The sequence below is a fragment of the Corvus cornix genome, chromosome 20, assembly GCF_000738735.6.
Source record: "Corvus cornix cornix isolate S_Up_H32 chromosome 20, ASM73873v5, whole genome shotgun sequence".
Lineage (NCBI taxonomy): Eukaryota > Metazoa > Chordata > Aves > Passeriformes > Corvidae > Corvus > Corvus cornix.
Window position 1 is genome coordinate 14,761,449 of NC_046349.1, and position 27,645 is coordinate 14,789,093.

General features: G+C 39.0%; 1 protein-coding gene and 1 long non-coding RNA gene across 6 annotated transcripts in view; one reads left to right on the forward strand and one right to left on the reverse strand.

Moving 5' to 3' along the window:
- PREX1 (phosphatidylinositol-3,4,5-trisphosphate dependent Rac exchange factor 1) overlaps positions 1-8,321 on the forward strand; it is a 144,680-nt gene extending 136,359 nt beyond the window's left edge. For all 4 annotated transcript variants that reach the window (XM_039563286.1, XM_039563288.1, XM_039563289.1 and 1 more), the window contains exons 33-40: positions 435-534; positions 1,160-1,303; positions 1,931-2,045; positions 2,477-2,543; positions 3,295-3,482; positions 4,079-4,181; positions 4,754-4,821; positions 6,924-8,321. In XM_039563286.1, coding sequence (XP_039419220.1) covers positions 435-534; positions 1,160-1,303; positions 1,931-2,045; positions 2,477-2,543; positions 3,295-3,482; positions 4,079-4,181; positions 4,754-4,821; positions 6,924-6,966 — 828 coding nt within the window. In that variant the 3' untranslated portion in view covers positions 6,967-8,321. The remainder of the gene's footprint in view (positions 1-434; positions 535-1,159; positions 1,304-1,930; positions 2,046-2,476; positions 2,544-3,294; positions 3,483-4,078; positions 4,182-4,753; positions 4,822-6,923) is intronic.
- Positions 8,322-8,389: 68 nt separating this feature from the next.
- The window catches only part of LOC120411050, a 47,759-nt gene continuing 28,503 nt past the window's right edge, over positions 8,390-27,645 (reverse strand). The window contains exons 4-5 of one of the 2 annotated variants that reach the window (XR_005603445.1): positions 17,508-17,570; positions 8,390-13,752 (exon numbers count right to left, since the gene is read on the reverse strand). This is a non-coding gene — a long non-coding RNA (uncharacterized LOC120411050). Of the gene's footprint in view, positions 16,457-17,507; positions 17,571-27,645 lie in introns of both variants that reach the window. The other variant, XR_005603444.1, reaches the window with a different exon arrangement.

Here is a 27,645-nt window from a genome sequence, read left to right on the forward strand (position 1 = left end):
GACATTATAGAGAAGGGAATTCTTTTTCTTACTTTGTAGATATTGCAGATTGAGTGTGGATATTTTTTATAAAATACAATCCAAACTATCTGTGCATGTAACTGCTATTTGTTTGCGTTGCACAGAATGTATCAATATTTATTTTGCAGTAACTGATCAGCTGTTCTTCACATTTGTAAGTATAAAGTTTGGAGAAGGAGATCCCTTCAAACTTACTCAGTTCTTAAACCTTTCTACTCCGTGAATCACATCAAATGACATCTAAGCAAAGGGTGGTTAAAGTTATATTGCAGTTTAAAAGCTGTTAGTAATTGCCTGGCTGGGATGGAGCTAATGAAAAGCTCTGCACTCTAAAGCAAAATATGCCCGTAACAACAGTACCTTCCTGCCACACATCTTTTGGCAGATAATAACCTATTTGTATCGCTCTACAGAAGGAGGAGCGCACCATGCTGGAAGACATCCAGGTCACTCTGGCTGAACTAGACAAAGTTGCCTTTTTTTTCAAGCAGCTGGATGAAAGTCTTGTAGCAAGTGAGTATTGTCTGTTTCTTTGAGGCACTTTTTTTTTTTTGTATGTTCTGTGGATTAATAGCCTCTATGATTATAAATCTAAGACACCATCTCACACCTGGAGAGCACTGGGCAGCTTCTCTGAAGCACTGTTGTATTCCCTCAGCTTCCACTGCAAGCACACAGCCCCTAAAGCAGGACTGACACGATGGAGTGGTGGTGCGTGTTCTGTGCTGTGTAGTTGTGGCCTGTGCCAATGTGCCTTATCTGTGTGATTTTGCACAGAGGGAAGAGAGATGACATTCCCTGTTGGTGTATTCCTAACTTTTCAGTGTCCAGTGTCTTACCCTCCCATATCTCTCTCTCTTCATGTTTACTGGCTATGAAATGCCATGAAACAACATGGGATTCTAATTATTAAATACAGTTATTGTATTTGCATCAAACATCATACTAGGTCACACTAACTGTGTTCTTTTAAGTGTAGTATTTCAGAGCCTGCATTCTCTCCATAAAGGCTCTCCCTTACTCACCTTATGGTGGATATGTGATATGTCATTAGGTAATCTAACAAACTCAGACAGCAGTGGTTTTACAATTCTCCTGCTGTGGTAAAGCAGCAAGTGTTTTATCTTCATTTCTCCAGATACTCATGTCTTCTACCACATCGAAGGAAGTCGTCAGGCCTTGAAGGTTATCTTTCATCTTGACAGCTACTACTTCTCCAAACTGCCTGCTCGGTTTCAGAATGGGGGAACCTTGAAACTGCACACAGTGCTCTTTACAAAAGGTGTCTATAAAAAGCTTTCTTGAGAAAAATAAGCTAACTACTGATCTTGAAAGATTAAAAATATAGAACGACCATAAAGCTCTTAAAAACGCAGCTGAGACCTACAGACACACTTAGGAAGCAGATATTTCTATTTTAGGAAGCCCTGGGGGAGGTGCTAGACTTTAGAATTAGTCATGAGAACAAAATGTGCTTGTTTGGGGCTTTTTCATGCCTCAGCCATAGAAACATTATATTGGACGACATGATCTAGTGTAGGATCAGGAGATGTGCCTGGGCTACAGAGAAGTGTTTTAAAACACGAACACTGTGACAGAATGATCTGGACTAGAAACTGACTTGATAAGCAAATATTCACACCAAAATACAACACAGGAAATTTCTTTCAGGGGACCATTAATGGGGAGTAACTACTGTCAGACAGAACTGCTTTCTGTGAAGCTCACCTCTGTGATACTACCACTGTACTCCCATACTGGGAAAAGCATTAAATTTATAGAGTAACAGAATCAGCCTTGACATGATCCAAGAGTCGTCTGCTGAGCAATGAGATGATAGAGAGATAAATATATTTATTTTAAAAAACGACTAATAACATAGCTTTAGTAAAAGTGTTTTCTTCTTCAGCTCTGGAGAGTACAGAGGGGCAATCACAACCAGCTGGCTCATCTCTAGAAGAACTCCCACAGCAAATTAATGGTATTTCACTTGAAAAAGTGCAGCAATACTACCGTAAACTCAGGTATTTTGTACTTCTGCTTTGCCTTAAAAGACATTGAAAATTTCAGAGCGCTCCTTGCTAAGGGCCTTAAAATTTAATGAAAAACAGGTCCCATTCCTGATGCAGTTTTTGTACAAATGGGATTTTTGGAGATCCTCATTGTGTGGGAAACTTGTTAACTTCTTCCAATAGTTTAGCCCATTCAGAAGGAATGCAAATTTGACCTCAGAATTTTGTGCAGGGCTAGAATTATACTTTTCTTAATGGGAGTTTGGAATATTTTAGTACAGACTCTGTAAATTACTGCAATCACAATGGTTCAATAAGGAAGATCTTCAAGTGCAAGATTTTTTAGCATAGCTTTCTCAGCTGTTTTATACAAGATAGTATACATATATGGGCTTGAAATGGAGCAAACCCAACTAATGTAGTACTTGCTGGCCTTTTTGCAGGACATTTTACCTAGAGAGATCAAACTTGCCCACTGATTCCAATACTACCGCAGTGAAGATTGACCAGGTATTGTTTCTGCATTTATTTCTCCAATAAATTCTCTCATAGAAGTATTATTTCAACATCTCTAAAATTCCAGTTGTGGGATACCTGTATGGCAGATCTGTACAAATCCAAACAGCATTTTAAAATGTTCCCTACCTTAAAGGGGTGATCTGAATTTCTCTGAAGCTTGGCTACAGTTCTTTTGCTGAGAAGAAAACGTGCAGAACCTGGGTAGACACAAACCCCCTGCACTGCAACACCAAGACTCTATGTGACCCTGCCTGCCCTTGCCAAACACGGTGTCTGATGCCAAACAGATTGGGTTCATATTCCTCTCCCACAGATGCATGAAAACAAGCAAACATTCAATTTGCAAGTTACACTTTGTTCACAGTCACAGACAAAACAAGAAAATAGTGCTGCCCAGCATCTCACGTGTAGGCAGTCTGTCTAACTGGGCAGGTGACATGTGAATATGTGCATGCAAAGCATTAAAATGCTACTGCAGGGAACACAAAGCCAGAGACCATCTTTGCAATTGTAATATAAATTGTAAACAATCTATGTGATTAGTGACAAAAACTTGTCCCAAGCCTAAGTAATTTTATTCTGCCACTTCCAAAGTTCATACATATTCTAAATAGTTGTTACTGTGTGGCAGTTACTCTCCTGTAGAATATTGTGCTTAGACAATAGGAGAAAGACTTGTAAATGTCTTTATAGCTTGAACGTGTTGATGTGCTACTGATTGCTTTTGTATTGCTTTGTTTAGCTTATTCGCCCTATCAATGCAATGGATGAGCTCTGCAGGCTGATGAAGTCTTTCATTAGTACAAAACCAATGCAGTCAGGATGTTCGGGCAGTGCCGCATCAGGAGCTGGCCTGCTGCCCATATCCTCTGAGCTCTGTTACCGGCTGGGAGCCTGTCAGATCACCATGTGTGCCACTGGGATGCAGAGGTGAGGGTTAAACCTGTGTGCTACTGCTGTGATGGGAACTTCGGTCCTTTCTAGAGATGTGATCCTATTCAAAGCAAAATAAGGTGAATTTTAAGGGAATGTAATAAGGACCTAAATCTGCTGACTTTACTTCAGGGGAGGTTGTAACTTTTAATACTTTTGTTAATAACTAGTATAGACACCAAAGTTCTTGTGTTTCAGTGCATCAATCAATGCAACTCACTAAGTGAGCTCGTTGCATAGAACTTGTAGTCAGCATTGTCTTCAGTCACATACTGAAAATGTAGGAAGTTGCTCAAAAATAGCTCTAGAATCTTGGTGTGTGCACACATTGATTTTGAAACACACCACTGTTCTGCCAGTGTCTCAAATGTAAAGATTAATTTGTGAATTGCTTTAAAATGAATCAGTGCAGATGATCCAGGTGCAACAAGACTGAGGTAATTTAATAGTTTTATATGTAAGAAAATCTAAAAAAAAAAATAAAAGTAAATAGCTAACAGAAGTAATACTTAACAGGTAAGTGTCCTGCACATACCTATTTATAGTTTTTAAAATATGATCTGTGACTACCTAACTCTTGTTCCCTCGTTCAGGAGCACACTGAGTGTGTCCCTGGAGCAAGCAGCCATACTGGCTCGCAGCCATGGACTCCTGCCCAAGTGTATCATGCAAGCTACAGACATCATGCGAAAGCAAGTGAGTATTGGCATGTGTCTGCTGCATGCCACCATCTTCATTTCAGTAACATGGTACAAACACCAGTTTATTTTGCTGTGGCACTGTATTTTGTGCACTACAAACCTACATTTCCAAACTTCTACTGATGTCTGAATAACTACACCTGTGTGTGACAGGAACAACTTAACTTTTGCATGTACGGCCCCTGCAGCAATTAAAGTCTATGCCTCAGTGTATATTAACCGTCTGCCTTGACGGTTATAAAAGAGAGACTGTGCAGTATAATTAAGACAATTTCTGTATAGAAAAAACCCAAGTCTCAATCATATTGTTAAAATAGCAGAAGTTACCTAGTGCTTACCTAATAGCACTTACCTAGTGCTAGACAGCAGTGCTTGTAAAGTGCTTTGGGACTAATTTATCTTTTACGTAAACACAGATGATAATTGAATCCACCAAATGGATTCCAAATCTTTTAGAAGTAGTTAATGAATTCTCAAATAGGAGCCATACTCCCATTATAGTATTCTTCCCTAAGGACCATTTGCTTTATCAATACTGTCAGTACCATAAATTCTCTGTTTCCATAGGGACCAAGAGTCGAAATCTCGGCCAAGAATCTGAAAGTGATGGACCAAATGCCACAGTGTGCACCTCGGTAGGTTATTATGTATTGTGTGTTTTCTCTGAGTGCTGGTTTTATGTTTCTGTAACAATTGTGGAGTTCCTGCTATAACCAAAGATGATCTCAGTAGCAATATTGGAAAAAATAGAAAAAAAAAAAAATCCTATTCTTTTTTCTCACTGTACTAAACTAAGTGCATACTGTAGATGAATCAGCTTTGCTGCTTAGAATTTGCAGATCATCAGCTTCAAGGGTTTCCGCATTTTCTGAATCAAACATAGCTGATCTTTTTTGGACTGTTTCTATGAGTTGGCAAAGCTAGTGATGGACAGTCATCTCTTGAATGCTTAGAAAAAAAAATTCCTGAACAGCAAATTTGACTGCAGATATGCAAAGGTAATACAGTAGTGTGCTTACAAGAGTCTGATGGTTTAGTTCTTGCAGTGCAGGTTTAAGAGCAAGCACTTCAAGTCAGAGTAACCACACAGTAATGCAGCCCTAAGGAACCTCAGTTGCCTGGGGTTATACACGGGTTTGTCTAGAAGGCAGCTTTGAAAAGCACTGTACATTTGTGGATCCTACTGCACCTAATGGGAGATAGAGATGTTCATCTCTCTCTAGAGGAGAATAATACCTTTACTTTTAAGAAAAGTATCTTGGGTCAGTTTCTTCCAATTTCATCTCTCAGAGGGAAAAGAATGATCTTCAATAAACTGTAACACAGCATTTTCCCACAATGGCAGTAACAATTTGTCATGGTTTAGATGACAGTGTATACAGAATCTGTCTGTACAAATACCAGAGAAACTTCTGATTCTGCCGTTGTTAATGGCATTGTTTACATGAAGACAAAACAAGAATCAGCGTCAGAAAAGGTCCAGCAAAGTCTGTGCCATATCTTCAGACAGACCAAATATGTTTGCTAGTGCCAGAGTCGTCCAAAGAGCACATTGGTTCAGTGTCAAGAAGACTCCTTAAACACTGGTACCTTATCCACCAATTAAGACTGCTGAGTTAGTCTAAATTAGCTCCTCTTTTTTCTTTTTTCTCTCCTATCCGTTCCTCAAAATGTTTATAGAAAATTATTTTAAACTTTAGAGACTGTGGTGGTGTTTCCTCTAACAGTCCTGGTTCATTTTCTCAGAGATTAAACTAAAACAATGGTGTTGGCTCCTGTACCATGGCCCAGGTGCCATCCATCAGTGTTTTGGCAGTGTGGTTATTTTGCCTTATTAATGGCCATATGTTACTTTGGCTCCATTGTTATGGCCATAACTGCATGTTACCTTCAAAAAGAAACAGTTTTAAAAACAAATCACAAGATGAGTTGGTTTTTTTTCTTTTGAGTAGACTCTAAATCACAATGATAAATTCCAGAAGTATTTACTTGGATTATTTCAGGGCAATAAAGCTCAGATATTGTGTGCTCCTCCTGGATTCCATCATAATATGAAATAAAACTGAACAAAGTTAAAAGGAGATCTGGTGAATTAATATTAACTCCCAGGATTATATTTCTTAGCACAAATCTGTAATAGCCATCTTGAAAGAGAAGTTATAAAAGACTGGAGTTTAATCAGAAGTGAAGAAGAAAAAGCCAAGAAAAAGCTCACAAAGTCATGCATGAATGTCAAGTCAACATGCGCTTAGGTCTAACCACTGTTCTCAATTTGATAATCTTGTGAGTCAAAAAATTTCTCTGAAAAGATCATTATTAATTTTAAGATTTGTTCAAGCATGTCAACAAACAGATGATAGGTTCTTTTATGTGTTTGGTACCCCAGCCTGTATGAGGGGCAGAACTTTTTTGTTCAGGAAAAATGGTGAACTGGGTTTAAAACCAAAAGAAATAGAAAAAGAGAGAAGGGACTGTTGAAGACCCAGACTGAGCCAAAATTAAGAGGAAGCGATGGAGAGTCTCAAATAATATTGTAAACAGTGATTGTAAATACTTTAGTTAACAAATGGCTAGTGGCACTTTTAAATTTGCAATTACTAAGATTAAAAAGGGGGGTATTCTTGATACGTCATTAAAGCTTGCAGAATGACAAAGAAGCTGCTGACCCTCATACATTATTCCAATAATTTTGTTATCTGTATGATCTTTAATTCCCTACTCTTCATCTGCACTACAGACTCTATAGGTTGTGCCAGCCGCCTACAGATGGGGATTTATAGAAGTAAGAGGCACCTCTTGGCAGCCCCACAAGAGAACTTGGCTCTGAGGAGCCCTGGCCGAGGACCCTACGAACTGTCTCCAATGGTGCTGCTGCGCTCTGGAAGAGAGGGACCTGCTGGCCCAGGCATCAGGAATCTGCCTTTGAACGCCTGAAACCCACGCAGGATTTGTGTATTTCTTTGACTACTTGAAATTCTTGAAACAAACACCACAGGCAAGAATGGATGCTGCTGCCATTCGCCAGATGGCTGGAAAATGACCATTATTCTTCAAGAAAGCACAGTTCTCCTGGTGACTTCTTTGTGCAACCACCTCAAAGTTGTAGACTTCAAGATACAGCTTGGTTCAGAAAATCCTGATGGACATGCCTCTCTCCCTGTACTGCACCTGGCACCCATTTAACTGCCAGCAGGTTTTTGGTCAACATCCTTTAGCAGTATCTTCATAAACCCCTCTTTTTCATGAACAGACCTGCACTTCTGAGCAAAGAATAAGTCTATGGCTTATTCAAATAAGAACATAAAGTATTTCTTCCAGAGTAATTTTCCACTTCAGCCCAGTGAGAGAATCTATGCTGCAGAGTATACATTCCATAATACTACTTATCGTTACTTCATTTTACTTACTGTAGCTTTCAGGTTTTTGATTAACTCTTTTTACTAATGCCCTGTGATTATGTACTCTGGAATACAGTGCTAGTGAAGAGGAGTGTGGGATTTTTAAGAAAACTTTACAGAGAAAAAATACAGTCTTACAATCTGATTATTTGAACAGATGTAGTTTTTAAAACAGGTCAGAAGAACTATACTTATTTATGTGGAGTGGAATAATACGTGTTTTCGATCATGTTATTATATGTACAAGATTAAAATAAAAATTATATTGTTTAAAATGGGACCAATATACTGGCAGTATACACAGTTACTCCCAGTTTACTGAAAAAATCTACATTATTTAAAATCTTCAGTATTTAAGCAGTCTTAAATACAGTTATTAAGATGTATTAGGGATGCTTTTAAGTTAAAAGAAAAAAGGAATCGTGTATATAATGTTCTTTATTTTTTCTTCTTTGAAAAATCGTTCTCCATTCTGTCAGTGTTACCCTAAGCATTGTCATTTTTTCCGAATTACTGGCTGAAACTAATCAAAGCATGTCAGCAGTCTCAGGACAGAAATAATGTTCTTTTGGAGTGAGTGCCTTAACATGACCAGCCCTCCCTAACATGGCAGGTGTACAGGAAACTCCCCATTCCTCTGTTTCTCCACAGCCTCCTTTAAACCAGCTCCCAGTCAGGAAACCCAGGAGTGCTTTGCAGTAATGTATATTTTAAAAAATAAAGGTTTGGGGGTTTTATTTGTGTTGTTGTTTGTTTTTTAGTAGGCTTAATTTTATTTTATTAACATCCAAAGCAACTCAAAAACTAAAATTGAATGTTTTTATTTGGACATGAAGGCCTCTTAAATTTTTCTAATCTTCTCTTGAATGCAAAACTGTTTATGGCAAGTTGGGGGATGCAGTTTGTTATGAATCTTGTTTCTTAATTTTTTAATATTTGTTTTCTTCTCTCACAGACTGAAATAATTTTGGGGAAGGAACTTGTTTTGGTTTTATCTCTTTTTTTTATTTTGTACTTTTATCTGCTTCCTCTGATCTGCAGCAACATGTTGCAGGGAACTAGGACAGCCCATGGACTGCCAGCTGTGGGATGCATGGATTTGGTACTGGGTATCTGTCCTGGACTGCAGCCAGATGAGCAGATCACTATTTCAATGCACTTTTTGTTAAATTTTGGAAAACTTACTGTTACCATTTGCTATTTGAAGAAGAAATAGATGCTTCCTCACTGAATCCTCAATTTAAAAAGTACTTAGTACTGTAAGAAGCATAGGAAGACCGTAAAGTAAAAAAGAACCCGTTGGGTGAGCCCTGGCTGTGTCCCCACCAGTTCTGCTCCGCATAACAGCTGCAGCCTGGGCAGGATCCTGGCCCACGCCTGCAGCCTCTGTCAACACGAGAGACGCAGGGTAACCAAGGGCATGTACACTGTGCACTGTTTTACACTGAAATGTATGTCTTGTTCTCACTGAAAACCTGAGAGAAGTTTTTATTATTAAAAGTTGGTTTATATTATAAGGAAAGAAGGTTGATCTTATTTTCTCTTACACCCTTTAGTTCCTTAGCCCTGCATTCTGCTGAGCAGTTTTAAGTTCTGATATACTTGTATGGCGTGGGGAGGAGTCAGAAGTAGAAATGGGAAGGGGAAGGGTGGGTTTGATTTCAGCTCAAACTGGCAGTGTAGAGCTGAACTCTTCCTGTTTGTGCAGTCCCCTAAAGCTGTGGGGGAAACCACAGACTCCTGTTAAGGTAGAAACGAAAAACTGGTTTGATGTCATAAAATTGTGGGGTAGGAACCAGTGCTGGGAAAGAACAGGTTCAAGTGGAAAAAGAAGAGAGCAATGCACAAACCAACCTGCAAGCAGAGAGGTTAGGTCTGCAGAATCTCCAGGGCTAAAAGCAAAGAATCAGGCCTGGCAACAACAGAACAAGTGCAGATTTTGTAGATTTGGAACATCTGATACAGTGGAAGTGTGGAAAGTAATCAAGATGGAGAACATGGGAACTATAGCAGCTGGATGATGAGGTGTGTGGGGTTGGGTGGCAGCTGCAAGTGGAATTTCTTATGTATGTGTCTTGTAACTGAGTTTGCTGAACATTTTCATTAACCACTGAAGCACAGATATTAGCAAGTTGAAGTGATGCTGATTTGGGAGACACTAATCCTGCAAAGGATTCTGGTACAGACACAAAAAAACCCTGAAGGACTTTGAACACTGAAGGGGTTGAAATGAGTGGGAGTAAATTTTTCAGTACATGAAGACTGAACAAAATATTTTGCTATATTTCTTGTTAATTGATAATAAAAGGAGCATGTCATAGAGTTTGTCACAAGATGACACCGAGGCAATTTGATGGAATCATGAAAGCTCAGCCTGCACTAGGAGACAAATGGTCAGTTATGATGGAGAAGTATTCAAGCCTCTCTGCTGGGGCCAAATAATTAAGTGAAAATGCAGTAGCTAGGAGTTGAGGAGTTGAGGAGAACAGATGCCTCTATAAGAAAATAATAATGAGAAAGGTAAAGACAGTTCAATCTGAACATAAATACAGCCTGAAGGAGACAAAGGGGTACAAGTGATCAGGGATAAATATTGGCTGAAAGCTTTTCTTCAGTCAGGCTTTGACAAAAAAAGAGGTAGCTTGTCCAAAGCAGGTTTTAAAGGCTGAAGCAGTGCCTGGTGCAGCAGGAGAGATGCAAGCTGTCTCCAGTTCTGATTAAGATGGATTCTCTGAGGAGCTAAAAGGTGAGAAAGGTGAAACTGGTAAGTGTAAAAAATGCAGGCTGTATGGTAAATGTTGCTAAAAGTCAATAAAAGGACAGTACACTCCCTTAGGTGGTCTTGATCACCCTTGAGCTTACAAAGCATGTGATTTGAATGAGCAAAATTGAGCGATTGAATTAGCTGCAGGAAAAAGGAGTGAAACCGATGGGTGACATTAGTTATTTAGTGCACATGATGGTTATAATAATCTCATCAGGACTTAAGATTTAGTATCAGAAAAATTACTGATATATTAGTGTCGTTCTTCTTATAGAACAGTCAGCCATTAGGTTTAATTCTCAAAGTTACATATCAAAAAGGTAGTTCTTTACCAAAGGAATTTACATCCAAAAATCTGTCCCACTTTTGGAGGGTGTTGTGATTCCCCCAGTTCCTAACAAGGGAGGTTAGCAGGTAGAGAGGGTCTAGATAGAAAACCCCCAACAAAACCAGCCCTACTGTTGTAAGGCTCTGGGTCCTGGGTCAAATCCTGAGCAGATTGTGCTCAGACTCTTTATCCATTTCAAAAAAAGCAATAAACCTCCTGATTTTTACACTTCTAAACTGATCTAAAGTGTTCTCTATCCTGTTCCAGCATGTCTCAATAAAGCTGTTTCTTTGCTTTAGGACACAATTTCTTCAGCTTTCTTGCCCACTGGCAGCAGGGAAAGCAGAGAGCAGCACCCTGGCTGGTCTGAAGAGCAGAGAGTTACCACGACTTTTCCAGTCATCCTGGAGAAGCCAAACTGCTGCTAAATAAAGCTGCTTTCACTGAGCTGCCAAAGCTCCCTTGGAGCTCTTTAACAACCCCTTCTGGCTGACAGGATTCACTATTTGAAAAATAATTCTCCTTGCCAAAATAATGACTCATTTTGTAAAATGTCAATTAATACCCTGCAGAGTCTGCAAAAAAATAGGTCTGTTTTTAAATGAATTAGGATTAAAATTAGTAATTAATGTTTGAATCAAGTGATTATTTTCTCAATCCTGCTTAAAATTAAATTTGGTTATAAGCATGTTGAAGGCAATGAGGAAAGAATCATTATTATTTAATCAGTTTTAAATGACTTACATAATTACTTACATGAGTGACATATTTTCATCTTGAGATAATTAAAAATAATTAGTATGGTTTTATCACAGTTTTAATGTGCAAAAATCAAATTCACATTATTAGAGGTCCTTGAATGCTTGGGTTTTTGATGGAACTTATCTGCAAATTATCGCATGAAAGTTAATGCAATGCTTGCTGAGAGTGATTTGGCAAGGATGCATCATTCATCTCTGATTCCACATGAACTCAGTTCTATTTTATTTTTCAGGGAGTTTATTATAGTCTTCTGAAATAATAAGCAATTTTAATAATAAGCAATTTTAGAGCTGGTATAACGCATAATGTGTCTTGCTGCAAGAAATAACAAACCTTGAGCCTTATTTCTTCTGCCTACTCTGGTGTTATAGAGTTGATTGCAAACCAGCAACAACCAATAGGTTTAAGCATATAACTCAAACCCAACAGAAATTTCCAACATTTTAAGCAGTAATTTAAAATTATGAAGTAGGGAGCTATTTCACCTCTGTACAGATGGTAAATGAGAACAAGATGTAATTCTAACTGAAATGACTGCATTAAAATTGTGGAGTGACAAGAAACAAACAGCAGTTTTTACACTGGATGGGTGTGATCAGCACTACACGGCTCACATCTCTCTTGGGATCTGCCAGGAATTGATCACCAATGATCTGATAAGTGGGATAAGTAGTCTTGTGGGACCAAAAAAAAAAAATAAATTATTAAATGTCTTTTAGGACAACGAAATCCAAAGGCAATTGAAAAAAGCTGCAGAAGAATGTTGCAGTAATGAGTGTCTGAAGTGATTTAATGGCAATAAAATGAACCATCAGCAACTGCAGAGTATTGGTCACACAAAATAAATAATTAGGCACTGGAGGTACAAAGTCAAGTTTTAAATTTGATACCCAAGCTTTGGAAAATCTTTCAGAGTTTCCTTGGACTGTTCCCTGGAATCATTAGTTCAGCATTTTGTGGCAATCTAAAAGAAAATAGAATTGTTACGAACAGAAAAAGAACCATAGCTGAAAACCTTATTAATTCCATGGTCCCCCTGAGTCCTAAACACTACAAGATTTATTATTGGTTTAGGCATGAAACACTTTTGAACCACCTTGAGAATCTGCACACAAGAAATATGCCCTGTGCCATCCAAGAAGGGGTTTATTGCAGCACAGAATAACTCAATTTTATGGGAGCATAGGCATCCTCTGACCTCTGAACCACCTGTACTCAAATTCAGCAGTTTTTCCTCCTGATTTTCCTCTCTGTATATACCCCAGAAAGGTTCTTGATGAGAAGCTCTGGGTTTCTCCCTTCATCAAGTGAGTTTCCTTTAGTTTGGGTTTTTATAACCATTAAAAAAATGTCAAAAAATACTGTTTAGAATTTGCCTTAATAGCTGAGATCAGACTCATCTGAGTCTGGTCTCAAAGTGGTGAAAAAAAACTGGAAACCACATATTTCTAGCTTAATTCCTCATTAGTAGCTAAGTTTTATTCATGGATACGCATAAAATTGTAAAATACGTTAAATCTCATGGAAATATCTGTATAAGCAGCAGTAAGTAAAACTCCTGCTGGTTTCAACAGCCTTTTGCAGACATAAAATCAGGCAGGAGAAAAGATTTTATGACAAGTTGCCATGGCTTACAAAACCACAGTTCCATTTAGTATATCTCTATTTGATAAAGGCTCTAGCAAACTTCCCAATTTCCAATTAGTAATGGAATTAAAACTACAGTTTCAGCATACCTGTGCATTAACAATCCATAGAAATTACAGCAGCTGTGCATTTACTGGCTGGTAAATAGCATTATCCCTCTTTGCATGTGGAGAAATTAAATACAAAGGTAAATTACCATGTTAAGATAGAAAAGGAGAGAATAAGATTCCTCTTTTCCTCAGATGGAAACTTTTTCTGCTGGGCCAAGCCATGTGGCTAATGGCTTCCAGAAGGTTGCTCGTGATCAGCAGATAGTCAACGCAGGCTTCTTCTCCTCCCAGAATAACCAAGTACTAGGTAACCATTAAAGTTGTATTGTGTTTATCGCAGTCAAAAATCTACTTCTGGATTCATGATTAAGGAAATTCATGAAAGGACAGAGTGCCCTCTTCCAAATTAATGCCATGTTAGATGTGAATCTGAAATTTCCACTGCCAGATTCTGAAAAACGGCAGGGGCTGCAGAATTAAAACTAAAAAAAAACCTATCAAGCAAAGAAATTTCCAGTATCGTTTTACAATTATGCTGCCTATATCTACAGCTGAAAGGAGAATGCATTAAGAACAGTTGCCCAGGTCTGAAATCCTGTCTGGAGTAGCTGGATTCCCTAAAGACAGAAGAAGTAAATATTCAGTTAGCTCCACTGGGATAATTTCGCTGGTTTTGTCAGCAGGACATTTCAAAATCCGTACAGCTATAGACACACACATAAAATATTGAGCTTTCCAAAAGAGAGACCTGTAAAACTAAGCTTTTCTGTGTAAAGATCCATCAGCTGCTGTCATGCCTATGCAGGTCAGTCAGGTGTAATTGCCCTAAACTGGCCCTCCTGGGGCTATCCTTTACTGCAGCTGAATGACAATCAAATATGCAAAATTGCTTCTTGCCTCTGAAAGCCAGAGGAATTGAAGGGAATCACTCCCAGGCTCTCTCTTTCTCAAAATGAATTTTCCCACTTACTAACATGAGCAATAAGCAAATACAGCTTAAGCAGTCACAGGAAATTGTTTTCAAAAAGGAATTTTTGATCAATACAGCTGAATGAACACTATTAAGGGTGATATTTAAAAATTAATTTCGCTGTTCATATCTTTTTGCACATGTCCTTCATATGATTTTTTGCATAATACCACTCCAGTAATATCACTTTTTTGCTCATCTGGACCGGACAATGGACAGATAGAGAAACTCCTCATAACTACCCTCAAAAGTGTTCAGCCTCACTAGTTTTAGACAGACCAGCCCATAAAAATCTTCAGACATACTAAGAGCTTCCATGTGCATCCCAAAACTGATATACACAGTAAACTGCAATCTGTGTAAACCTACAAAAACCCTCAAAATAGATTTTAAAGACAGGACAACTGTTCACTCCCACTCCTTTCCCATCATTACACCAGTATGGCCTGAATATATTCAGAGTGCTATCACCTGTAATGGAAGCTGCTGCTGGTAGGTGCTGAAACAGGATGTCTTTTCCACACACTTCAATTACATTAAAGTGGCAGGGGTTTGGAATTGTCAAACTATTCAGTTATTGACCGGCCTTCAGACAGAGAGGATTTGTTTCTAGTTTTTCACTTTAACCTTGTGTTCCATTAAATTCACTACAGTTAGCACTCGGAAGAATTGCATTTTGGAAGATTCAGTCAGATAGTAAGGCTATGTGCACAATCCTCTCTCTGACCAATCCCTTACACTTCATCAGCTCTTGTGAAAAAAAAACTGAGGAAGATAACAGTCTCTGAAAGAGCAGGGTTGAAAGGGATTTTAATCACCTGATTTTTTCCTCTTTTCCACAAAACAGTGGAGAGCATAGGACAGCCAAAGGGAAGGGACATTGTTTCATTTTCTGACTGAAAACACCATAAGAAATGATTGCTTCACAAAACCATGTCAGAATCCATTTTTTCCCCTAGCATTTAAGCCAGCTTCTTCACAGGAGGAATGATCACTTGATATTAAAATTAAAATCACCACTAAAAGATCAACTGCAGATAAATTTCATCAACAGTATCTAAGAAACTTTTGGCTAATTTTTTTATAATGCATCTCTCCCCTGAAAGCAGTAGAAGTATAGTCAGTATAAGGGGAAGGAGATTTTGGTTCCCTGCATTCAGATCCCCCTATATAAAGCTGCTTCAGTCCTGCATTAAGTGCTACAGCATGATTTAATGTGGGATGTGTAGAACAAAGATGAAAATATGCCAGATTGTAAAATAGTAATTTCCTTTTTTTTTTCTATTTATAGTTTCTTCACAATGTTCTGTCTTAAATGGAAGAGATTTTTAATAAATTACTGTCTTTGCAGAGCCACAAAACATCAACAGTTTATACATAGGACATCCATGTGATTGATACATCTGGCAACACATTAATCTTTCTTAGTCTTTCCCTAGACAGAACTTCTACAGAAACCAACAGATTTCCATTCATTTAATTTAGTTCCCTGAAAATCTCTCTCTTTGATTCTAGATGCTGCTTGGCACAGCAGTCACGTGTGCTTAAATGTACAGTCAAATGGATGGGTTGCCTAAGAGCAAGGGTATACATGTACACGGAGATTCGGTGCTGCAGCCGAAGGGAAGGGCTTCAGCCTCACAGTTCTGGCACGTCCTGGGCCAGGTTTGGCACTCATCCCACTTTTCTGTGAACTGGTTCAATTTGCTAACTCAGCCACAATCTCTTCATTCTTTTGCTGGCATGCTTTCTGCTCAGTTAGCAAGCTGCATCAGCTAACAGCAGGGTCCAGTGAATCACTACAAGGTACCAGAGGAAAGCATGGAGTGCAGAGCAGGAGAAGCACTCTGTCCCCCTCTCAGTACTGCATTCTCCATGGGTGTAACTTTACTCTGAGATACTTCAGTAAAACCCAGTATTCACCCTTCTGGAACTCTGGACACAGACATTCCTGAGTAAGGAGTTTCCTGATGGCCAGCTGAGGGGTAGAACCACAGGCACTACCATTACTATGAAGAAGGCTGCTGGCAACCAAGGCTGTTACCATTGCCAGGGGCTTATCATGGCCTTGCTGGTGCAGCTCGGGACCCCAGAGCTGAACAAACAGCTCATGGCAGTACTCTCATCTGCTTCAGTGCAAAGTTGGAGGGCTCCCTTGATCCCTCCCTCCTTGAATGCTGTTTGGTAAACATGGGCAGACTTTGTGATAAACTGACAGTGAACAGATGGGTAACACACCCTGTCAGCTCTGTCTGCACCTCCTCCAAAGGCACACTGAAAACTGCTGGTAACATCCATTATCTTTTGCATAGTGATCACAGTCTTCAGTTTTCAACCTCAGGGAGGGAAAGCTGAAAGGAGACAAGGAAATGAGGGGGTTCAGCTAGATGAAGGACCATGTGAAAAGATTATAATGATTTCTTTTTCAGTGGAAGTGAACACTGTGGAGCCTACTACACATGATGGCTCTGTACTGTTAAGAGATCTCGAAAAGTATAGGCTTGACAGTAAACCTGAAGGTTTCAGGTTTTAAACATGAAAACTTAAGATGAAAACCATGCCTTCTGTTCACTGGTTTTTGTCATTTGACTAAGAGAAGCAGGCATTGTAGGAGAGAACACGAAAACAGGTGGAATCTTTCACTGACCCACAGCTCGGCAGGACTGGTAAGTGTTTTTTTGAATTGACTTTAAAGATCAGTTACCAGGTTAGAAGTGAAATCTCTTGCAATTTTCATTATGGATGAAGGCCAGAGAGAATTCCTTTGTTAGTGGTACCACATCAGATCAGAACACATTTTCAGATGCTGTCAGCGAACCAGAAAGCAGCAAGAGGATTTCACGGGGAAAGAATAATCTTATGAGTCTCTGAAATGAGTGCCCTGCTGGCCTGCTAAATGTGGGCAAAACCCATGATTAAAGCTGCCACCATTCCTGCTTTGCTGTCTGCTGTTGTTAGACTTTATATCACAGACAGGTCAAAGTCTTAATCTGAGTTCATCTTGTATGTCTACAAAGCTCCAAAACTTACCAGGGACAGGTCTGATTACCTCTAAATTATTTCCTGGTGAGAAGCCTTTTACAATTATCTGTTCTGCAGCATGGGGTTTCTTTGGAACATTTGGCTAATACATATGATACAGACATATGCATCTTCTGGGCATAACAATATGCTCAAATAATTTGTTTACTAGATGAGTGGAGGTCTACTGAGTATGAGAAAGAGTGCCATAAAATAATACCTGCTCTTTAAGAAGTAAAAAGATGAAAACCATTAAACCAAATCCTTTATCCTTAAAGTCTCACAGACTACATGGTGGGGAATAAAAAATTGTTGTCCTTCATTGTAGATATGAATGGGAACTAATAATAACAAAAAATGAGATTAAATGTTTCTCCTAACCTTGTTGAGAAGTGGTGTCAGCTTCTGGCCAAATTTTTTCTCCCATGCAGTCAATTGAGAGAGCTGTGGAATTAGAGCACAGAAAGGATGTGAACAAACACAATGAATCTAAACATTAAATGGCTGCAAGCCCCTGGTCTCATTTTTTAAGAACTTTTTTTTTTTCTTGTAAACCACAAACCAAAGTCTCAAAATGCTGTACTGGTACTTCCCAGCTTTGCCTCCTTACCCATTAGTCTTTTCCAGACACACAAGATACAATGCATACTGACATTTCAAAGTGCAACCTTTATATAGCACTAGCTGGCAGATTGGCTCTGAAGGTGGCTATACTTAAGTGGGTTTTTTAATCTACTTGTGGCTACGAACTCAGAGGTCACAATAAGGCAAGTTATTGGAAGACAAAAATTAGGAAATGCTCATTCCAAACTGGTATTTGAGAAAATAAATATTTAAGCTGACTTAAATATATGCCAGAATTTTCTAATGAAGAAAGACCATAGAAAATGTAGTCATACTGAAGATTAGCTTTTTAGGGGAGACATACAGGTCTTATGGAAATGATTGTTCCAAATAAATGAAAGGAAATAGTTTTGTCCCTTCACAAGCAGTCACAGGGATATTTCTTAAACAGCAAAGCAAGCATAAGGCATTTATTGGCACTATATGACTAGCTGATAGGACTGATGGCATCCAGCTGCACCTTCAGCCATTCATTTCAACAGATTTTTAAGCTCTTGTTCTGATACAGTCACTTCAGGAAGCAAAACTAAAAGTACAGACTGAATTTATGTGGATGTGTAACACAAAGGGGTATTGTTGATCTGTAAGGGTATTAAAGAAGTCTAAGGCATTGTCTAAGGAAAGCGTACTTAAATTGTCCTGCTTTTATAGCACAAATAATTGATTTATCCCCATTTACATATTACATCAATGATGGAACAAATGTACAAATTTGACTAGTCGGGACCTGTTGGACCAGACAGCCAACCTATGATGAATGAAGTGCTCCCTTTTTCTCTGAATGCTCAGATAAATAACTGGTATAATAATCACAGAATGGCCTGCACCAAATCCATAGGGATCCCCCACTGAAAATCCCTGCTTCCACAGAGTGGGGGGCAATGGTACATCTCACAAGTGGGTGGAAGAATTTTATTATTCTCTGTTGCTTGACCAGGAGATGGCAGTGATTCCCTCTGCAGAAATAAGAAAGCTCCAAAAAGACACAGAACTGCAGTCAAGAGGCTCAGGGGACACAGAAAAACATGCAGAAAAGAGACATGCAGAAAACAGCCTCCTTGAGCTCAGTGAACAAAATCACAGTGCAGATAGCAGAGGGAGTATAGCTAAGGTATTTTCCTTGTTTCTGTGACTATCGTTAGTATTTCTTTGGTGTCTAAAATAAAGAAAAATTCTTGGAGAGACACACAGCTCCCGGAGCTTTCAGTTTGGTATTATTTATAGCCCTAATTATATTTCAAGAAGAGCAACAAATTTATATCTGTCAATAGCAGCTGTATGTTAATGTTACTTGTATGTTAGTGATATTTGTGAAAATATGCTCAGAAGCTTGTACATTTGAAAGAGCCTGAATAAGCAGAAGAGATCACCTTCCCCCCACGCTCCTCCACAGAGAAAAGCTGCATATTCCTGTGACTCAGAACAGGCAGCTTCGCACCACTGCTCCCTGTCATTGCCTCTTTGTGTCCATCTTCCCCCCTTGCAACTTCATAGATCTCATCATTATTGTGCTATCCCTAGAGCACATCCTGGGTATGTTCTGTAAATCCTCCCCTGCCTCAGCCTCGGCCCACACTGACAGCCTACTTGCATCACTCCTGAACTGCCCAGGGAGGTTGTGGATGCCCAGAGACCAGAAGTGTCCAAGGCCAGACTGGATGGGTTTCGGAGTAACCTGGGTTAGTAGAAGGTGTCCCTGCTCATGGCAGGGGAAGTGTTGGGACTGCATCCCTTACAACCCTTAACAATCTGTAGAAAAAGACTTGCTCTCCTAAAGAAGCAGTAGGAATTGTGTGGCTGTGTAGGAAACTCTTACTCTCTGGCCTGCAAAATGCATATGCACAAAAAAAAATGCTTTTGAAACAGTTTATTTCCCTCATTTTGCTGAAGGTCTAGAAATAATCTACAGAGGGAAGATCCAGACCAGAGTGCTGAAAAATATAGTGAATTTTGTGTGGTTCTTAAAAGATATTAATGGTAACCACATTTCAAAATTATATTTATCCTGGAAGTATGAGAGTTATAAATTTATTAAATTACTATGACAGATCCAGTTGTGGTTTGTGTGATGCCGCCCCATTAATCTCAATCTAAAAGAAATTTGTAGACTTTTACCAAGAATCTGGCAGAATGAGTGGAGGAATATAGTTTGCCCATTCAAAGGAGTTAACACTTCAAAAGTCATGATAAACATTCCTAGAAAACAGCTCACAGAAGTTCCCGTGAGAGAAATTTTTTACATCAAATATTCATTACATCACTGTAAATATACACCACCAGTTAGTCCACAATGTTACGTCAATGTAAGAAAAGGCATGGGTCTTCCTGTAAATTATGTCTTGCAGCTTTTAAAAGACTTCTGCAGGACAAATTATGTAAGTAAGGACTGTTGGAATAGGGCTTTCTCTGCATCTTTGTCATTTCCCTTTCAATAGGTATGTGTGATGGTTTCAGTGGTCTGACCAAACCACATAACTCTGCTGTCATCTGCATCCCATAGAAAAAGTATTTATCCCCACCTTGTCAGTCTAAACTTCTTCTACTACTCCTTCTACTAGGAAGAGCAACTCAAGCTGTCTTTTTGCAGGCTGGCATTAACTACTTCCATATCATGCAATCCTCCATCCTCCAGGCAGATAGATTCCAGTCCCTTCGAGGTTATAAGTGTCCTCTAGGCTCACACTGAAGCTCTGCAGACAGAACACTCTAAGTTCAATAGCTTTACGCTGGATCACACCGTGGCAAGAAGGTATTTTGCAAATAAATGGGGGCATACTCTGTGTGGGAACTAAGCAAGCTGGCTAACTTTATTTCAAGCCAAGAACCTGAAAAGTCACATTAACACAGCCTGGAGCATTGTGGAGCAAATTCACCTCACCCAGAGATTCGAGGACAGAGATTGCCTTTCAAGCAATAATTCTTGTGCATCTACAAAAGCCAGTCCAGTTTTAGCTAGTTGTGGATCAGTCTCCACTGTTTCCATTGGCTTAAAAAAAATTGTACTTACATTTGGGTAGCTATTGTAGTCTATCCCTAAGGAGAGCAGCAACTTCTCTTTTAAATGTAATATGTAAATTAAAAGCAGCCTTTAGTCTCTTAGTGGCTAGAAAATGGATGTCAACACTGGGTACCTCAGTGTATGTCACTGGGACGGAAGCACACTGCCATGGCAGGAAGGAAAACAACATGGAAGAGGTTAGCTTTATTTCTCCATTAAGCTTCTACCATCCTGTCTCATAATAATCCAAAAAGAGAAATGACAAACTTTGCATTAATATGTATTTGTTTTATAGTGTACTGTCATATACGTATGAAAAAGTGTTACTGTTAAACATTACTGCACTATTTGAGCAAGATAAAGGATGAAGATTTTTCTCCCACTAGCCAGTATTTATTCACACAGTTTGCTTTTAGGAAGTTTCTTTAAACACTTTTTACATTCTTTGTAAACTTTCCTCCTATAGCTTCACTATAGGAGGAATATTATTAAATTATATCATATCAATTTAGTTTAGTTTGGTTTATTTGATTTTGGTTTAGATTTTTATTGTAACCATCCAGTGCAGCCTTAAAGATTCATTTCTTTGGTGTCAGCTTGCTGGGTTTACCCTCAAATAGTCACAAAATCATCAAAGCAAATACGAGGCTATTTGGCTGAACACACCAAATCACGAGTTAATTGCTTTTAGTGAGAGAATAGCTTTGTTCCAACAAAGACAGGTGCCACAGCACAACTCAAGTATATCAGAAACAACATGACTAGCAGGAAAATGAAAAGGTCCAAAAAGCTATTGTCCCTTGCTCTTTTACTGCAAACTAATGTGCATATATATGGTACATATCAGATGATAAGCTTGAGAAATTGCATTTTTGATGGATGTGATTACTATAACTGCAGTAACACGTCTCAGTGACAATACAGCCTGATTATTTAACCTCAATCTAACATTTGATCATTAGAAGGATCTAGGTCTTCACAATGTCTCTTTACATTTTCCTTTAAAAGCACCACATTCTTTCCTTTTGTCCAATCAAAACACACTGAATTAAATCTGGGCCTGTCAGGACAGATAGTCTTGAAAACTAATGTGGCATGTTATCTAGTAAAATGACACGAATTGACATCAATTTATCCAATAAAATGACTTCAATTCACCCAAAAGTTATGGCCCACAGAGTACAATAGAGCATGGATTTCCTCACATCTGGAAATCAGAATCATGGTCACATTCAACATCAATTTCCTTCCTTCCCAACTTTCAGCTAATGTCATTCCGGCCTGAGTGCTGGCATCAGCAGATGTGCTGCCTTGCTTAGCCATTGCAGCTTTTTCCAAATGGCCCCTAATCTCGTTGGTTGTCAGGCTGCCGGGTAAAAGGAATCTGTCAATACACACAGCTCCAGCTTCCTAAATCCCTCCATAATTCTCATTCCAGTCAATGTCAGAGTAATTGCAGTTTCATATGATCAGTGTCCTATCCAAGTACAGTCCCACATCCGCATAAATATTTCCTGATCTGTATTTTCACCCAGCCCTGGGAGACAAGTAATTGTTTCCTATTATACTTGTTTTACCATTTCAGTCCTTAGCCTCAAGTTCAAGGTGTCTCTTAGTTGCCATCCATGTGAAGGTTATTCTGTTATGAGCATAATGCCCTTCCTCATTCACACTGTCATCATCTCCTCCTCTGTTCTCCGTGATGATTGCCTGTCCTTAAAGTCTGTATCTGGATAATGTAATATTACAGCCTGTTTCCTGAACTGGCAACATTTCACTTACTCCAATTACACCAGATTTGTCTTCAAGGAGCAGATGTCCTTGCTCTCCCAGTCTTGTTTGCCATTTCCCTCTCGGCCTCATCGTGCCCTCCAGCACACAAAGGATTCCCCTGCTAAACAGTAAGCAGAAGCTGGTGTGCCTCATTCAACATTTTTCATACCTGTCTAACTGGAAGATGAAGTTGTGCAGTTATTTCCTCTGTGAAATAAAAATCTGGAATCTTTTATCAGATCATGGTTAGCCCCTGCTTTAACAATAAAGGGTGCTCAGTATAACCTCTAACAGAGACAAGGCAAAACATTATACAAGAGAAGCTTTCCCACATTCTTAGCCCTTGTAAGCTCCCAGAGAGTCAGACAGCTGCAACAGCTCCTACATGGGTTGTAAAATAGCACCTGTCTGTTTCTGGTCACCAGTTGCTAAAAGCTAGAACAAACATCAAGGCCCATGTGAAAAGACACATCCAAAACTCACAGATGCCTGTGGAGATTTTGACTTCACTCAAGTATTTCTGGGTCTCAAAGTCAGGCTTTTGCCATTCACTTTGCAATGTAGGTTTTGCCATTTATTTCCACAGATGTCTGCATTAGCAAAAAGACTGTAATATATCCTACGGCTGGAGCCATTGCAGTTCATCTGTCACTCTGCCTCTTATTGCCAAGGGGATAGGCATGTAGGCTGATGACTTCTACTTTACAGGAACCCTGGCTGTACTAGCGCTACAACTTTCAACACCAGAGGCCTCTCCTCCTGCTCTAGCGAAATACTGCTTAACACCTGAGTCACCAACCTTAGTCACAGAAACAGCATAAGGTTTTCCAGCTCACACACTCACTGTGCATTTTATTTCGTTTTCATTTTACTTGAATACACGTATTGCATATGCATTAGGCCAGCTATGCCAGAAGCATCATCACAGAAACATACTTAATTTGACAGCCTGCTCAAGTGGAACAGCAATGTTACTCATTATTTACTAGGCTGAAAGTCTACCAGAGCAGAGACTTCTAATGGAAGCTTTCCTTCCCCTCTGTGACCTATCAAGAATAGAGGAATTGCTATTCTCTGTCTCACTTCTGAGCAACAGATCATCATGCTGGATTCAAAGTGGATGTAGTCAGGATACAGTAAGGACATTTTTGGTTCTCAGAATATCCAAATAGGAGTAAAAATGTAATTCATAGTCTGCAAGTTCAGTAAAAACCAACTATGCTGGCTGAGCATGTTTTTCTCACCAGTGTTACTTTCTGAGCTACTACGGCCTAAGTTAAATTTCTCATCTACTTCAATTCAAATTCCAGAGCATGTGTGAATTTGTCCTTCCATAATTTCTATCATATGAAAAGTACATGTCTCCATTTTCTCCCATTTAAAAAATATTAGAACATTTGGCATTTTAAGTGTCTAGAAATGAGGAGAAAGGATACAAAAAAAATACATTAGAAGTGTGACTAAACATTCACACTAAACATGTGAAGTACCAGTGGCATGATGTACTTACCAAGAAAGCATCAAACAGTTTTTCATTGTGGCATCTTTGAGAGAACGGTAAAATATCTTGAAGCTCTGAGAAACCATAGTCAGTTGTGCAACCACTTTGTAATTTGTGTTCCAGTACCAGTGAAAAAGAGTATTACTAGAAATACTTTTTTCTCTTCTTTTCACAAGTCTAATCAGTTTCTAGGACTGGGGAGCTAAGGTAGTAAAGTCATGAATACTATGAATATAAAATATCTAACTTGCATTAGCTCCTCTGTATTTTATAAATGGTAATTAAATGTCCCTCACAGCTCCCAGGCTAAATAACTAGCCCAATTTTACAAGTGGAAAAGTGCTGGTTCAAGTACACAATCTGACACGGCTGCAGTTATTTTTTTTAATTCAGATACCTACATTGAAGCAGAGGATACCTTACTTTGATGAAAGTCAACTACAAGGGACAGAAAAAAATTCCAGTCTGAAATTTCCCTCTTTCTGCTGCTTTATGGACCAAAAGGAGAGGAAGACATGAGAAATTTGAGAACAATCTCATATTGCACTGTGCTATGCCCCTTGTGTGAGGCTGATCTGCTCCCTCTCAGCTCTCCTTTGCTGTGCTCTGTCTGTTGTTACAAAACCAGACTTGATCGAGTCCCTCTGCATTCTATTTAGGGAAGCACGTGACCCATCTGAAAAAAGGAAAGCTTGCTACTATTGCTTTTATTTATTCCACAGGTGCTAAGGGCCAGATCAAACACCTCTACTGCATCCAGAGCTGCCCTGATTCCACAAGAAAGGCGTGCTGTCCCTGTAGCACCAAGCTGCCAGGGACAAGGACATCTCTGTGGTTTCCTGAGGGTCATTAAGAGGTCATTTTGTGCAACTTACATACACTGTACACTCTGAGACTACAACAGAAACTCAGAGAAAGTTTTAGCTATCGAGCTAAATTTACTTTCAGGGATGTTGTTAAGTTAGTAGCTTTCCAGTTTCTGTGAAGGTGAGGTGCCTAAGACCAGTCTTAGTCCTAACTGAGCAGAGAAGAGATGGCAAATGTCACTTTCACCTCAACCTCACAAACATCTTCTGTTGCTAAAAAGGAGTTGTGATTCCCCTCTTAGTATAGGTAGTTTCCTTAGCTTCCTGGCAAGAAATGCATATATTTATAAGAATTTCTCTTAGCCAAGTGTATGTTGCCAAACGTTCATGTCCTAGAAATACTGCTGTTTCCCGTTAGTTATTATCCCAACTATTTATCCCAAGTTATTATAATGCCATATGGCCATAGTAACTCGCCTGCTGCTTCCACAGTGCAATTACTTCAATTTTGGCAGCATTAATCTACAGTATTTGCTGTCTCTTTGGATGACATCATAATGGTACAATGCAAAAGTGATCAACATCTCCCAGGCTGTGAGAAAGGCAGTGTCTGCACAGATTATGATTTAAACCAGGCAAGAAACTTTTTCTTGAAAAAACAATAAACTATTTTCACTAATGCTATTTTTAGAAATATTTGGGATAGGAGGAAGGAACCACATTACTCATACAGAGCTGCTAAAGCCCTCCAAGGTTCAAAATTTGTATCTAAAAAAATGCAGAGCAAACGCCTGCTTGTTTCCAGATAATTCCAAAAAATAAAAATTGCAACTGTTAAATTAGGAAAAAACATTATTATTATCTTCTGTGGTCAGCAAACCACTGAGATCTGTAGGTTAAGTACAGATTTTAAGTCTGTGTACCAATCTATAATTCTGGAGGATTCTAATTGCTGAATAACTGAGATGTTGTGGCTCTGTGAGCAATTAGAGATCCTCCATAAGAGTCAGCGAGCTGGAGGTGACCGTCCTCTAGGTACTGCAAAACTGCTTCATAAATTTGTGAAGCATTTGTTCACACGTGACTAATCACATATATCAGTCTAGTCTCAAATGACTTACGACCTGAATTGGTCTCATTACCCATGTTGTGAAGTGATGTCTGCTACTATTTTAATTGCCTGCGAGTCTGAGGAGTGGAAACAGAAGTCAGAATTTGTTAGCCTACTCAAACACCAAGTAAAATTAACATGCTGAAAGCCCGGACTTAGGTGCACTTCATCCTGTGCATATATGGACTACAATCCTGTCAAGACCTACATATGTTCTTAGCATTATTATCATCAGCACTCCTGCTAATGTGGACGAAAGTGAAGTCAACGAATGACTATGAGCACAATCAGAAGCAGAATGATATTACCACAAGGCAAGACAAAAAGCTCAGATAGAACAGGGCTGTACCACATCTTCCTTGTCAAATCACTCCCCAAGAACCTGTGGAAAACCAGTGGTATTAAATATAACTTTGATATAAGATCATACTTTAAATGATCACCCTATGATTATACAAAAAATATCTGTGAGTAGAACTTTTCTAGGCAGCAGGCAAGCCCACCTGCTGTGAGAGACCCATAAAACCTTAATTTACCTGTTGTCTTCAGATGCCCAGTCCTGACCATGAGCTCAAAACCTCAATGCATCTGAGCACTTCTATGAACTGCATATAATGAGCAGCCTGGATGCTTCCTCACCCACTTAAAACCAGCCTCCCCACACTTATGCCCATTTGACATACTCTATATATTCGTCAATGTACAGACATATTCCAAATTTTACTTTTTTTTTCTTGGATGAATACTTTTATAGTTACAGTTCGGTACTAATTTTGGATAGATTCATGTGGTATGCTACAGTGATGGTATAATAAGCTCTATACATAGCAATACCAGTGATCCACATTCCATTGAAAAGGAAAATTATCAACACTATAGCCTGTGTTAGCATGTCAGTTGGGCATACATGTTGAGGAAATCTCAAGCAGGGATATGATTAACACATTTGTGCATAATCCAAGTGATCATTTGTCATCACCAGAATACTGGTAGTTACTCAATACAGAACAGGACAATGAAAGGCAGGGATTTCAGCTATGCAACAAGTCATGGTGTTCCTAATGGAAGAAGAGACTTTGGATTTTCAAGGATTCCACTGAAAGAGAATGGCCTCCATCCCTACAGAATGAGAAAGACATGCACAACAGAATTTGAAGAAAGTAGGATCACAGCCTCTGTTCGATTATGGAGAAGACTCATTTTTAGGCCTGGTTGCTGATCTTTCGACACGCCAATTATCATTTACTATGCACAAGAACATGATGATCCACTGTTACCTCCCACCACATACTTCATTGTAAACAAGGAACAGAGACATCCCCTCTGCATGTTCTATTTTTCACAAACTGCCACTCACTTCTGACACTATCATTACAAATCATGCTTTTTATACAGGAATGATACCCAAGCTGATAAATGAAAGGCAGAAGGTGCTTTGGAATAAAAATTCCAAGTCAAAATTGGCACATGCCTACAAGATAAACAGCACAGAAGGTTCTGAAAGCAGTTAAGGTGTCACCATGGCCAGTTCCAATAATAAAAACAGGTTTAATTTTTACAGGCTACACTATATAACCTATAAAGCAAGACTGTCTCCCTTTGGAGGCATTTGCCCACAAATTCAATGTCAAAATTTGTATTTATTTGTATTTTTTGCACCGGATGAGTGCAAAACAAAGCAGAATGTGTATACTGCATACAATCCT